The following is a 15,058-nucleotide window of genomic DNA, read 5'->3' on the forward strand; positions in this document are numbered from 1 at the left end:
GTTCATTTACAGTTAAGCCGCAGCACATAAGAGCTGCCACCAGTGCTAGGAAGAGAAGGACGTTCAGGGGCGGTGCTAAAAAGATCAAACAGCTTGCCTAGAAAGATCATTTCAATCGATCAAATGAATTTTTTAGAGGAGTAAATAAAATGTGCTGCTGTCCTCATTTGAGGGGGGGGGGGGGGGGGGGGGGGGGGGGGGGGGAGTCAACCGCATGAATTTTGGAATGTTTAAATCTATTCTAGTAATACAATATTCAATTATAGTCAGGCACTCAGTTTTTTGACCAGAACAAAAAAATCCTAGTAGTTAGAAAAAAAGGCAAATAAAAAAACTAAATATAAAGAGTACATGCCAATGCACACACAGCTTATCTACTCCATGTAGAGAAGTACTGCCAATAGAATAGGACACTCTGGAGCAGTTAAACAGAAACCTACTAGCACCGTGCCTAATGCCAGGTGTGGGTTAGAGTGCTATACAGAGCCCCAGCACTCAGCTGTGAAGCAGTGGAACTGTGTTCTCTAGAATGATGGTTGGTTGTCTATCCAATACTTTTGGGGTGAGTTAGAGATTATCCAACATCCTGACCTCTCTAACACTCCTGTCACTGAATGCAATCAAACCCTCCCAGCTATGCTTCAATATCTAGTAGAAAGCCTTCCCTGGACAGTAGAGATTACTTTACTCCAACAAAAGCAGGATACACTTCTTTTTAATAGCCTTGATTTACAAAAAAAAAAAAACAAGAAATAAACAGGTGTCTCAATACCTTTGTCAATACAGTGTATTTTACACTCACCGGAACTGTACCAAAATAATTTAATAATTCAAACTCTCTAGTGGATAAATGTATAAAGAACCATAAAGATTCATAACCGAATCAGGTCATTGTGAGATAGAGGTCAGAGATTCACCCCTCCCTTTACCTTGGATAATCTTACAGCATTCTAACAACAATCTTCAAACCACACATTTTACATATATAGCCTTACAGATGGACAGATGCAGTTTGTTTCAGTGCAGTGTGTAGATCGTAGAGTGTCCTACCTAGCTCCATGTCCGTGCTCATACGCCCACCGTTCCCTGCACTGCTGCTGCTGCTGCTGCTGTTGCTGCCGCCGGCAGTGTTGGAGTAAGGCAGGTCACTCAGCAGACTGACACCTGCTGCCATGGCAGAACCTGTGACGAGGTGGAGACAAACATGGAGTTAAAACACACACACACACACAAAACCTGAACGGCTGTGAGAGTAAACAGTCTGGAGCCGTTGCCTGGGGCACTATACCCTGCAGGGGAAAAGAAACCTGTGCAGCATGTGATAAACACACTGAATCTGGTGCAGCATGTCTGGGGCATATGGGACAGGGGCTGTGGCATGAGGATTCAAGATTCTTCACTGCGATGATTCCTAGGGGTCTTACAATGCATGCAGTGAGTAGGTCTAAAGATGGTACATCAGTTGCATGATTATGTGTAAACAGCACAAAATTGTATCACAGTAACTGAATCTACTTGAATCTTAGGTTTACACCCGTAGTGCGTACATCTGCAAAAAACAACTAACAGTGGGCCAGATTCATGAAATTCACATTAACAGAGACGACCGGCATGTTATTCTGCTTGCAAGATATCTCGCAATACCACCATTTCCTGTCATTTGCATGCTATCAGTAAGGATGTATTTTGGCAAGAACCTGGCGATAAATTAAATATTACGATTTAAGATTTTGTAATATACTGTTATAACACATTAAGCAATGTGATATACTGTCATTTTTAAATCAAATCTTAGAAAAACTCGAAGTACAAAAACCTCATATGCAAAAAGTTTTTTTATTCAGTCAGAACAGTGAAATCTGAAGAAGACACTGCTATCTAGTGTTCAGGGCATAAACACAACACTAAATAAACCACTGTCTGCCACTAAACCCTACATAAAAATCAATACTGTGATTTTGAGAATCGAATTAGTATTGCAAAATTTAATATTGCAATACGTTGTGATTCAATATTTACTTACACCCCTAGCCTATGAGATTCATAACACCACACACAAAATTACCATGTGAAGTGTCTGATAAACTTCTCAATGTGGATTTAGGGTACCATGTTTGGTCTGACGTTTTGATTTGATCCGAACCAAAATAGCAAGTGTGAAGGATGACTCAGACCAACAGTCCAGACCAAAGCACCATCATTTGGACCAATCATCCAGATTGCAGCTGGCAAAGTGGAGCGTTTTTGTGTCTCTTAGCTTTTACAAGGTTTACTATGTGATTGTAAAGACGAAAATCTACCCTGCATCCAGGTGTGCCGAAGAGATGAACTGAACTTGGCAAAGCAAAATAATTGTCACTTTCGGTTTAGTCCGAACCAAAATAGCAAGCGTGAAAGATGCCTCAGACCAAAGGACCATAATTTGGACCAACCAAAAGAGGTGGACTTAATCTAGGTCTGACATTTTTGTTTTTCTTGGCATCCAAACATAAGTGTTGGTTATTAATACACTGTAAAAACACAAGGGAAGTACATATTAAAATGATAAAGAAGCAGACTTTTCGACTTTTTAGTTAACTGTAATACTATATATTAACATCTTGACGGTATCTCCAAACGAGGATGGCATTTCAAATATGGTTTGTTATATTTCTTGTAAATGTCTAGTAAAATTTCTAGTACAAGGCCAAATAACATCATCTCATTGTGTGCACTTAAAAGAGACACAGGGTGGGGGCGCTGTGGGAGCTCACTGATTGATGAAGTCATGCTCTGAAAAAAAAGACCATTCACTCAACTTTGTGCCTTCAAGTATGAAGCTTTATCCTTCAAATGTGTGTTATTTGAGCATGAATGAGCTGAAACATGGCCTGCAATGTGGTTTTTGGCCTGCTAGCTAACCTATGTAGGCCTAGATAACTTCGTAAATAAGATATAATGAGCTTGAAAGAACAGCAATAAATGGTTGATTAACTGCACATTTGAAAAGTACAACCTATTAAAAATGAAACACTATAAATATCAGAATTTCCACGTCCATCCAGTATTAAAGTCAGAGTAGGTATAAGTTCTCTGTATCAGCAGATATTTAAAAAAACTGGTATCGTTATCTAAAGAAAAAAGTGGTATCGGTGCATCCCTAACGGCAACACTATGGCGGTCTTTAAATGTAGCATTTCACTTAAAGTGAGCTTCTGAATGTAGATTATTTTTTTCTTAAAACACTCCACCACCCTGAATCATATTACACCACTAAAACACAGCATCACACAGTGTAAGTGTGTGCTATTTTAGAATAGATTAGGTTTAGGTTTAGGATTCACTGTTGTTGATTTACACCTTATATAAATACAGAAACCTGGTACTGAATCTGTGCCATCTTTAATAATGATATATAAGAGATGTGTTTTTATTCATTTCATTCCATTCTCCTCTAGGGTTGGAGGAGATTCAGCTTGCATCACTACGGCTTGCCCAGAACATACAGTGTACCAAACTACACAAATTATGTTCCAATGAAATATCTGTTATGTCACTTATCTGAAAAAAATGAATGAGGTAGAAGGGGGGAATGACGGCATTAGCAAGGGAAAGCATGCATATCCTGGATAACTACTGCAACTAAAATATATAAGACAACCTGCGGGTCATCATTTTAGTCCAGCATTAAGACTGTTTAACAGTGCTCAATGTCCCTGCTCTCTTCTCCTATTGCACACACTCAGATATATTCTGGGGAGCATTTCACCTGTCCTGAAATCCCAATGTTCTGTTTTGTTGAGCTTTGGCAACTTACGTCAGCAAGAATCCAATTTCACAGGAAGCGTCATCAATTATTGAGATCACCTCTGTTGCTCTGCAGTTTCTATACCGAGAGGCCTTTTTTCGTCCACATTGTGTGTTAAGACGGATATTCAGTTTATTAGGTATAAGAAACCTTGTACCTAATCATGCAGAAGAATCATAAGAATCATAAAAAGCCTTGTACCTAATCGTCCATCTGTTGATATATATTTTATCAGCCCCTTTTGCTGATCTTATGTGGTTTTCAGCACGGTCTCTAAGCAGTCTCTAAAGTTTACTTGCACAGAAATAACATTCAATGAGTGGCAGTTCAGCAGATGGAAACAACTTGTTGATGAGAGAGGTCAAAGAATAATGACTAGTCCATGGCAACTCAGATAAGCAGTCTCTACAACTGTAGTAGGCAGAAAAGCATCTCAACATGTCACAACACGTCAAACATTGACGCAGATGGGCTACAAGAGCAGAAGGCCACGTCAGGTTACTCTTCTGTCAGCACAAGAACAGAAAGCTGAGGCTGCAGTGGGCACAGGCTCACCAAAACTGGACACCAGTTGGAACCTTGTCCTGATGAAATTTTGATTTCTTCTGAGGCACAGAACTGGACATAACAGTCCAGGTTAGTGGAAGTAGAAGTGTCATGGGGTCATGGCCTATATAAGCATTGTTGCATCCCTTCATGGCCACAACTGATCCATCTTCGAACGGCTACTTCCAGCATGTTACAAAGCTGGCTTAATAAGCATGACATGAGTTCAGTGTCCTTCAGTGACCCAGATGTCCCAGTGTCCAAGTTCCCAGATCTTAATCCAATAGAACACCCTAGGGATGTGGTAAAATTAGAGATTCTAATGTAAAGCTGATCCAGAAAAATCTACAGCAACTGCATGCCGCGATCATGTTAACATGGACCAGAATGTCAAAGGAATGTTTCCAAGAACTTGTGGAATCCAGGCCACGAAGAACTAACACTGCTTTGAGAGCAAATGGAGGACCTTCCCTGTATAAGTATAGTATAGTAATACAGTGCTCAGTAAGTGTATGTGGTTCTGGTATGATTGTATGGGGCACAGTGGTGTTGACAGCTTTGACAGTGGTCCACCGTCCAAAAATATCCAGCCAACAGTAGTCGTGTGGTCAGAAACTGACCACACTCCTGAGGAAGAGCTAGAGAATGACTTACACAAACTGTCCATCACGAGATGGGCTACATAATCTGACTACACACCAGAAAGTTTCTAATAAAGTGGCCAGCAAGTGTACAGAGGTGCGAGGGGTGTCAGTTTAACCTTATGGACTGCAACTTCTCATATTTCCACACTGACTTTTACTATATTTCTCTATGTTTGACCACACATAGCACTGGTGACCAACTGTGACCAGCTTCAAATCTGGGCTTCTGGATCAAGCACCGGCTCGAATCGCATTACATGAGAAAGAAACCGAAACCTAAGCTAACCTTTCAGCCCTTTGTCTGTAAGTTCAATCAGAAACGAATAGTAGAAAGACTGGATTTATACAATACAGAGCAAGATGGGTCAGCAGCTCGCTTGAGTCAACGAAATGTTCGGACATTCATTTGATACACTGTGTTTAATTCATGCAGTAAAGTGAGAAGACAGCAGGGGGGGAGCATTTTCAGACTCATTTACATTGTAACACACACTTCCACTTTGCCTCCTTACAAACTGATACGACAGAGATAGAGCAAAGGGACACTGGCTGACTCGTCCAAAAGTGCTACACTGAAACCATGCAATCAGTGGACAGCAGGGCAGCACAACACATGCTTCATTAATAATCTAGGTATTCACAGTTAGGAATAACAGCCAAAAATAACACTTAGACGTTTGCATACACTCATCATAGACATGAATGTCATGGTAATATTGGGCTTTCAATTATTTCTTTTCTCTCAAAACACACATCAAAGGTGGTCGTGGAAAAGAAGTCTAGCATTGAGGTTTGGGAATGGCCTTTCCTGAGTCCTGAACTTAACCCTATGTTACCTAAACAAGCATTTAGGGGGGCTTCTCAGTCTTGCACACCAGGGGCTTTGAACAGCACTCCCACAGGCAGTTCTTAAAACTTTCCCATTGGTCCCTGGCATCATCTATTCACATATTGGGCATGTAAGGGCAAGAGAACAAATCATAATCCATCATGCTGCCTTAACATTTGGACTTCCAACAATTACAGTGTTTCAGTGTATACATAATTCTGACTCTGTGTTGATTTCAGAAAGATAACAAAAATGAATAGAGATGTCCCGATCTGATCCAGTGATCCAGGCATTTTTAATAAATGAGTTATTGGCATTTAAGTTAACGATCCTGTAGCCGAGTACCATCTGGCATCCCCTAGGCGCCATTTATATACATTATCCTCAGCTGCTGCAGACAAACGTCTCCTGTTTCAAGAACTACCCTACACAGAGTTCATCTGTGAGCTTATTTCGTTGAGTTTTAAGTGCGTTAAGTGACATTACCAGTTAGCAGCCAGAGTTGGATTCAAATTCGAACTCTCTATTCCACCTTAAATAGTGCCGCAGTTACAGTGTGTACATTTCAATAGAGGAATGTAACTGCATCATTATATAAGGAGGAACGGAGGAAAGTATGGAGAAGAGGAAAACTTTAGCTTAGAGTTAGCTTAGTGCCTCGCTGTAAACGTGATTCAGCGACAACAGTCGGCTCACAAAGCAGAAGGTAAAGAGTGTGTTAGTTAATCTGTCAGAAGAAGAGGATTTAAACTCTTCATCCTTGCAGAAAATGTTGGTCTAGTTTCTGCCGTTGTTTGTCCGCACTGCCAAAAACTACCCGGTTTGATTGTAGTTGTGCAATAACAAAGAAACTGTATTCCAGTTTTCTCCATTTGGGAAGATATTAAGCTCCTCCCATCTCGTCTTTACTCATGAATTAAGCCTGGTTAGAAACCAAACTATGGTGTTAATGCTCTGTTCCACCATGAGGATGAAGCTAATACTAATGCACACACAATAAGTGATCTGATTTTAGAGTAGTAAAGTAACTGGGAGCTGACTGGTCAGGTAGGGTCAGTCAGACTGGACTGTAATAAATTAAAGAGTTTAAAAACAATCTTTTTACTAGTGTGTATTACTACAGTTTACCTAAGTTGTGGGGCTGCATTATTTAAAGAAACACAAAGACTGACTCGTAATAGTCAGCATTAAGAGATTTGGATCAGATTGGGGTAAAAAACCATCCCTAACCATCCCATCCCTAATACTGAATGTCCAGTCTGACATACAGATAAATATGTACATATGTATACACACACACATATATATATATATATATATATATATATATATATATATATATATATATATATATATATATATATATATATATGTGTGTGTGTGTGTGTGTGTGTGTGTGTGTATATATATATATATATATATATATATATATATATACATATACATATACATATATATATATATATACATATACATATACATATATATATATATATACACATATACATATATATATATATACACACACACACATATACATATATATATATATATATACACATATACATATATATATATATACACATATACACACATATATATATATATATATATATATATATATATATATATATATATATATATATATATACAGTCATGCCCGAAAGTATTCATACCCCTGGCAAAGTTTGACTTAAATTTACTTTTATTTAACCAGAAGTTATATTTTTGCCTTGAAACGACACAGGCATCTCCCAGGAGATAACACGATGATGTACAAGAGGCATCATTGTGGGAAAAAGTATTTCTCAGCTTTTATACACATTTGAACAAAAAGTGGCATGTCCAAAATTATTCATACCCTTTGAAAACTGTCACAGTATATGGGAAAATCCAAAGTTCTATACCATTCCAAATAGTTCAAGCTGTTTTAAAGCATCCTAATTACCCTGATTCATTGGGAACAGCTGTTTTAATCAACTCAACAGGAGAAAAACAGCAGCTCTCTGCAGTTGGTTTGTGGACAGTCATGGCTAAGACAAAGGAGCTCACTAAGGACCTGCGGCTGTGCATTGTGGCCGCTCACAAGTCAGGAAAGGGCTATAAAGCCATATCAAAATGTTTTCAAGTTCCAGTGGCTACAGTGCAAAGTATTATTAAAAAATACAAGAAGTTCCGCACTGTGGAAAATCTCAGAAGATGTGGTCGGAAGCCAAAAGTGACACCTGTGCTGGCCAGGAGAATAGTGAGAGGTGAAGAAAAATCCAAGGATCACCACCAAGGCCATCCTGGTGAATCTGGACTCTGCTGGTGGCGACATCTCAAGGCAGACAGTTCAACGGACACTGCACACTGCTGGGTTCCACGGACGCAGGCCAAGGAGGACACCACTTCTCCAGAAAAGGCACACAAAAGCCCGCTTGACCTTTGCAAATGCTCATCTGGACAAAGAAGAAGACTTCTGGTGTTCTGTTTTATGGTCAGATGAAACAAAAATTGAATTGTTTGGCCACAATGATGTGTGCACCATTTGGCGTAAAAAAGGAGAAGCCTTCAACCCTAAGAACACCATCCCCACTGTCAAACATGGTGGTGGGAAGCTAATGTTTTGGGGGTGTTTTTCAGCCAATGGACCAGGGAACTTGATCGCAGTAAATGGCACCATGAAAAAAGAGCAATACATCAAGATTCTCAACAACAACATCAGGCAGTCTGCAGAGAAACTTGGCATTGGGAACCGGTGGACATTTCAGCACGACAACGACCCAAAACACACAGCCAAAGTGGTGAAGAAATGGTTAGCAGACAAAAACATTAATGTTTTGCAGTGGCCCAGCCAGAGTCCTGACTTGAATCCAATTGAGAATCTGTGGAGGGAGCTAAAGATCAGGGTGATGGCAAGGAGACCCTCGAACCTCAAAGAGTTGGAGCTCATCACTAAAGATGAATGGGCAAAAATACCAGTGGAGACATGCAAAAAGCTGGTCAGCAATTACAGGAAGCGTTTGATTGCTGTAATAGCCAATAAAGGCTTTTCTATTAATTATTGAGAAGGGTATGAATAATTTTGGACATGCCACTTTTTGTTCAAATGTGTATAAAAGCTGAGAAATATTTTTTCCCACAATGATGCCTCTTGTACATCATCGTGTTATCTCCTGGGAGATGCCTGTGTCATTTCCAGGCAAAAATATAATTTCTGGTTAAATAAAAGTAAATTTAAGTCAAACTTTGACAGGGGTATGAATACTTTCGGGCATGACTGTATATATATACACACAGACACGCACTATTCCATCTGTATATTTTCTTGCTTCTTTTATTTCTATATTTCTATATTTTCATATCTTTATGTTTTATTTTTAATTTAAATTTAACTTAAATGTAACTTTTATTTTATTTATTCTATTTTTTTTTGCACTGTTGCACTTTATTTAAGTTAAGGTTTAGTTTAAGTTTAAATTTAGATCTTTATTGAATAGCTTTGATGTGGGCAGACAAAAAAAAAGCATTTCACTGCAAGTTATACTGTGTATTACTATGTATGTGACACATAAAATTTGATTTGATTTGATTTGAATGACAGCAAGTGAACACATTCCACAAAAAAATATTTTACTTACATATTAAATAGCTATTAAAATAAGTTACCATTCAAAATCCCAAATCCATAACTTTTAATACATTAGACATTTTATTTAAGTAAACTATAAGATAAAATGAGAATGAATAAGTAAAATAATTACTATGACTGTTTTAAAAATCCTGTTTAATTTATGGTTAGTTTCCTAGACAGAGATTAGGCCTAGTCCTGGTCTACACAGAATTGTGAATAGAGATTCTCCATTGAAGGAACATATACTCCTGTCCAGGAAACTGACCCTTATAGAGTCTGTTTTCTACACCTAGATTAAGCTTTCTAATGGGGATCCACTGTTGACATGGCAATTTAGTCCCAAAATATGCTAAATCAATGTCCAAGTAAGCAGAACTTGGTGTTGGTGAATATTATATTGAGTACTGTGATTTTACGCATGGTTTTGGTATAGAAACAAAAATCTAGTGATCTAGTAATCTCATGATTTTCATATTAATTCCTGTTACTATGCTAGTGTATATTACTGTTATATGACTATGTAGAACCATAGTTATATATAGTATTTTTTTTGTACTTATATATCTTTATATCTTGTTTTAATGATGTCTACAGCCTAATTGTGTGTATAGGCTTTAACTTATGTTTGTACAGTTTTTCTTGTCTCAATAACTTTTGTTAGTCAAAGCACAGTAAGGCTTTAATTGTCCAGTGTAACTGTCTGTTTGCTGTGCATATGATACCAAATCTAATAAAATCACTGAAGAAATGAAAGATTATTACAAATTAGTCTGCATTTATTTGCCACTCATTCAAACATAAGCATTCATAAAAAACTGCTCATGTTTGGATTATATCAATGCTTTGACAGTCAAGACGTATTGCAAGAGCACACCGTGTAGTTAGGGTAGGTTTGTTTCCCTAAGCGTGTCAGTGTTCGGCTGAGGCTGTTAGTTTACATGTAAGCTAGGAAGCCTTGTGTGTGTGTTGGAGGGATTATGAGGAGGAAGCTGTCACTGGGAGGTGACTCAGTGCGTCTCCCACAGGGTTTCAGGATAAATACACAACTCATTTTCACCCCTTTAATTAGCCAATGGAGTAGTTTCATGCTGTGAGTGGTCCTGTGAAAAGGAAAACATAAGAAAAGAGCTTGATCATGAAGCAGCTGAATCGAATACAAACCAATTATACATAAAGGGTCTGCATAAGGGACGTATGATAATATCGGAATCAGAATTGGTGAAAATTTGCATTAAAAAAATGTTGCAACTGGATAGATGTTTAGATTGAACTGATATTTATTCATTCATTTTCCAGGTCAGGGTCACACTGCGTCCTGAGCCTATCCAAAAAACCCCAGTCCACCACACACAACCATTCACTCACACACTCACACTGAGGGGCGCTGTTGCTTTGCTAATTCACCTACCATGTGTGTTTTTGGGAGGTGGGAAACCACAGCACTCAGAGGAGACCCATGAAACCCCTCCCTCGAGTGAGGATCAAACCTACAACCGTAGGCCCCTGGAGAACGTGCAACATGCGCACTACCTGCTACACCAGCGTAATAATAGTTGATGTATTTATTGAAATTCAGACGGATCTTGCTTCAATTTCTACATTTTCTAAAGCTTTGTGAGATTAGCATCAGCAGGTATATCCATGAAAAATATCAGATATCGGCACTGGCCCACAAATTTCACATAACATGCAGTGAGGGTACGTGTGTGTAGGGTTGTGCCATATGACCAAAATACTAGTACTGCAGTTATACTGCCACATTCTGCAACTGCAATATACTATATGGACAAATGTATTGGGACACCTGCTCATTCACAGTTTTTTTTTTCCTAAATCAAAGGAACTTTATCCTGGTTATGTTGGAGTAACTCTCTACTGTCCAGGGAAGGACAGCACTGCTGTGAGAATTTGATGGCATTCAGCAACAAGAACATGACTGAAGTCAGGATGTTGGGTAATCACCACCCCACCTCGTCCCCAACTCCCCAGTGCATCCCTAAAGTAGTGGATGGAGCACCAACCATCATTCCAGAGAATACAGTTTGACTGCTCCACAGCTCAATGCAGAGGGGCTTTATACCTCTACAGCCCACACCTTGCATTCGGCATGGTGCCAATAGGTTCATGTTTACGTGCTTCAGATAGTCCTGTTCTATCTGCAACACTCTACAAGGACTAGACAAGCTTTGTGAGTTTCTGCACATCTGTGGCAGCAATGGATGCAACTTGACATAGCTGAATGCAAACATAAGACTGGGTGTCCAGAAAAATGCGGACATAGTATAGACACTCTATACTAAAACAAACTGGTGAATTAATAATGATTAAAGACTGTCCTGTGTTATTAACCATGCACAACTAGCCTTGTATGACTTACTCACTCATTGTCTCACACCATCTCTGCGTTACATATGTGTAACAATACTTATAATTTCATAACCCTGCTCTCGCTGCAGTGGGTTCGAGCTGTGAGTGTATTCCCGTAGGCCCACACTGGGCTGACCCAAAGGGAGCTGTGCTTTGAAGTGAACTTTGAAGTGATTTTTCAAAGCATCTGCCTAAACCAACAGCCCCCACAACAGCATGCACCTGATCTCTCCTGCCTCTAAATGAAGCTGCTTCAATACATTCAAAGCACCCTTATGATCAGCCTCGCCGTTCTGCAATGAAAGAGGCCATTAGGTGCAAGAGAGAGGAGTGTGAGGCTGGGCTGGATTAGTGGCAGTAAACATGGGCTTTCTCTGTAGTGTACCAGCACTGTGATAAAGAGAGACAGCCTACTGTCACTGGAGCGAGCAGTAAGTTAGCTAGTCAGCATCTTGACCTTTCTCAAGGTAGCCTCTGTGGGTCTAACAGATTTTAAGAAGACGCTGGATCACAGCAGTGTTCGTAGCTTTGATTAAATGAAGCCACTGTCTGCTTTCCTCTGTGTTTACCAGCTAGATTCGCCCTTATAGACTCGCGTGTCCGGGGATTTATTGCCAACCTCTCGGTTTAAGCCAGCAGGCTAAAAAAACAGGCGGCTAAATGGATTTCAGCACACACTGACACAACTGAGGAGTGCTTTCTGAAAGAATGAGGCTGCCTGGGCGACGCAGTGTACACCTACACGCACTGTACCGAGAACACAACGGCGGAGCGACATGAGCTTAGCTGCCGCCTAACCCAGTTTAGCTCGGCTGTGTGTGAGAGAGACCGTGGAGATGTAGCTAGCGCTAGCTGAAATGTCCATTTATTTACGCCGCTAGACTGGTTACAAGGCGCGTATGTGTGTCAGCCACATACCTGCTTGCTTCTCCCGCTTGTATCAGCTGCTGGTTACGATCCGGAGCGGAGCGGCAGCCCCAAACATGTTTATCACATTTATCGCTGGCTGGAGAACCGACGCCTCCTATTGGCTAATAAATGGTCAGATGACCAAACAATGTCTAGGAGATAAGGGTTTCTATTGGCTAGTTCAGAGTCAGGTGACTAAACAATGGAAAAGAGGTAATCTCATTAGTCATTCATGAACTGAACTGAATCGAACCGAATTGAATCGAATTAAGTTCTGAACAAGCTAATAGACATGAATACGACTCCTACCGGTCGTTCAATGGGACCACGTGCAAACTATGGAATGGGGATAACGCCTCCTGCTGGCCGGTCTATAACTAGGGTGTATATTTATTACACTTTAACTAATGAATTATAACGCAGTATAAGTGACCTTTCAGATCAGTATAAATACAGTCACAGCCATAGAACAGGTTACATTTGTTATTATTATTATTATTATTATTGTTATTGTTGTTGTTGTTGTTGTTGGATTTGGTGAGTTCATAGAGATGACAATACATTCATTAAGCATGTAGTCTGTTATAATAATCTTATAATATAATAATATAATATCATTATTATAATATAATAATCGCAGTAGTAATTCTGTAATGTTGGAGATTATGTGTTTAAATTTCCCAAACAAAAAATCAACCAAAAGCAAGCCCAATTTCAATTGATCATGGTTGTCATGTAACATCCATCAACACATTTACACCCGCCCTCTCAGTCAGTTTAGTCACCCATTCACGTTGATAAGATGTTCAGTTTTAAAGGGGACAGAAACAAAACAGTCTTTAAAAACTGGTACAGTTAATTATAGGTAAAAACATACAAACGGTATAAGTGACTTTATGGGGGGTTAAAGCACTCGGATGTAGGCTATATGTAGGCTATAATATTTATCATTTAGGTTTGGAGAGTTGTTATAAAAAAAAGTTGCCATGTCGAGAGCAAGAGACTTGCATTTATCTTCTTGTATTAATTTACATAAAAGCTTAAGCTTTTAAAAATAAATAAGAATTAAAACCGAGACTCCATTGATATGTTGCTATTAGGTACTGATTTCAGCCTGGCCAAGTAAAATAAATAAAAAAATAAATAAAAAAAAACATGGGAACGAGCTTCATTGTATTTATCAGTTAAATACCGCCGCCTGGCGATCCAGATACAACATTACACACACACACACACACACACACACACACACACACACACACACACACACAGTGTCTCAGTGTCATTACGTGAATTTATTTAAGTATTTAATTAACAGATATAAGAGGTTCTGTTAATACGTTTAAGTTGAAATAAAGCTAAGCGAGTCTCTGCAGGGTAATGTAAATAATGGGAAAGCAGTCCTTCATTTTAGCTTTACATATTTCTCAACAAACCACACAGAAATACAGACCAAAACATGTTTCAAATCTGACTGTGTATCAGAAAAGAGCAAAACCCTCACTTTTACCTCATTTATATTTGAGTTTTACTGTTTAGTTCCTGCTTCACTACAGGCGCTGATCGTCGGACTGCTTGTGATTAAAAACGACTCAACAGCAACAGCATCGTTCAGAAAACGATCTAAACTTAACGGCATCATTCTGAGTTTGTAGGTGATGCTGAACGGTTACATGGAGTTGTAAATTAGATTGTACAGTTCTGAAATTAAACCATTTTATTTTGCTGCATAGTTATCCTCACAATCTTAGAAAAGACTGGCTTTTGGCTAAAATTGAATCCGGCAGTTGTTCTGTTTAAATGTAACGATTTAATGATAAATACTCCCAAAAAGCTCCAAAATGATCTGAAATAAATATTGTCACATTAACTTTCATTCAGGTTATGTCCTCTCCTGTAAGAGACATTTAGGCGGATTTTGTGTGACAGTAAAATGTATCGAGCTATACATACAAAAATAAAGAAATAGTTTTAAAAAAAAATTGGCCGCAAATATAACTATTATAATTTCCGATTCGACATAAAACACAATAAAATAAATAATCCGAAGTAAAAAAAAAAAAAAAAAAAAAGAAAAACCCGATGCTGATGCGAGGTCGAGCTAATCCGTGATGGTAATGTGAATAAAACTATGGAGGAGATCAACACAGAGACTGACTGTAGTGTCCACCTCAGCACGGACATGTTCAGTGGGGATCCAGCTTGAGACTAAAATGACAGAAACTTCACCTGATCCTGAACCGGACTCACTGCAGCTCACTGCAGCTGTTCTACAGTGAAACCGGACCAGACCGAACAGCACTGCTGCCTAAAGTTCTGCCCTACAGCCCGCCTGTAATCCCACACTGCAGGAAGTGGGC

At 39.1% G+C, this 15,058-nt stretch overlaps 1 protein-coding gene across 1 annotated transcript in view; it reads right to left on the minus strand.

Annotated features, from left to right (window-relative positions):
* The window catches only part of ptpdc1a (protein tyrosine phosphatase domain containing 1a), a 28,501-nt gene extending 15,715 nt beyond the window's left edge, over nt 1-12,786 (minus strand). Inside the window, exons 1-2 of the mRNA XM_072665777.1 lie at nt 12,708-12,786; nt 1,051-1,182 (exon numbers count right to left, since the gene is read on the minus strand). Of these exons, the coding sequence (XP_072521878.1) occupies nt 1,051-1,174 (124 nt within the window). The 5' untranslated portion in view covers nt 1,175-1,182; nt 12,708-12,786. The remainder of the gene's footprint in view (nt 1-1,050; nt 1,183-12,707) is intronic.
* Nucleotides 12,787-15,058: the final 2,272 nt, after the last annotated feature.

Source organism: Salminus brasiliensis, chromosome 21 (genome assembly GCF_030463535.1).
Source record: "Salminus brasiliensis chromosome 21, fSalBra1.hap2, whole genome shotgun sequence".
Lineage (NCBI taxonomy): Eukaryota > Metazoa > Chordata > Actinopteri > Characiformes > Bryconidae > Salminus > Salminus brasiliensis.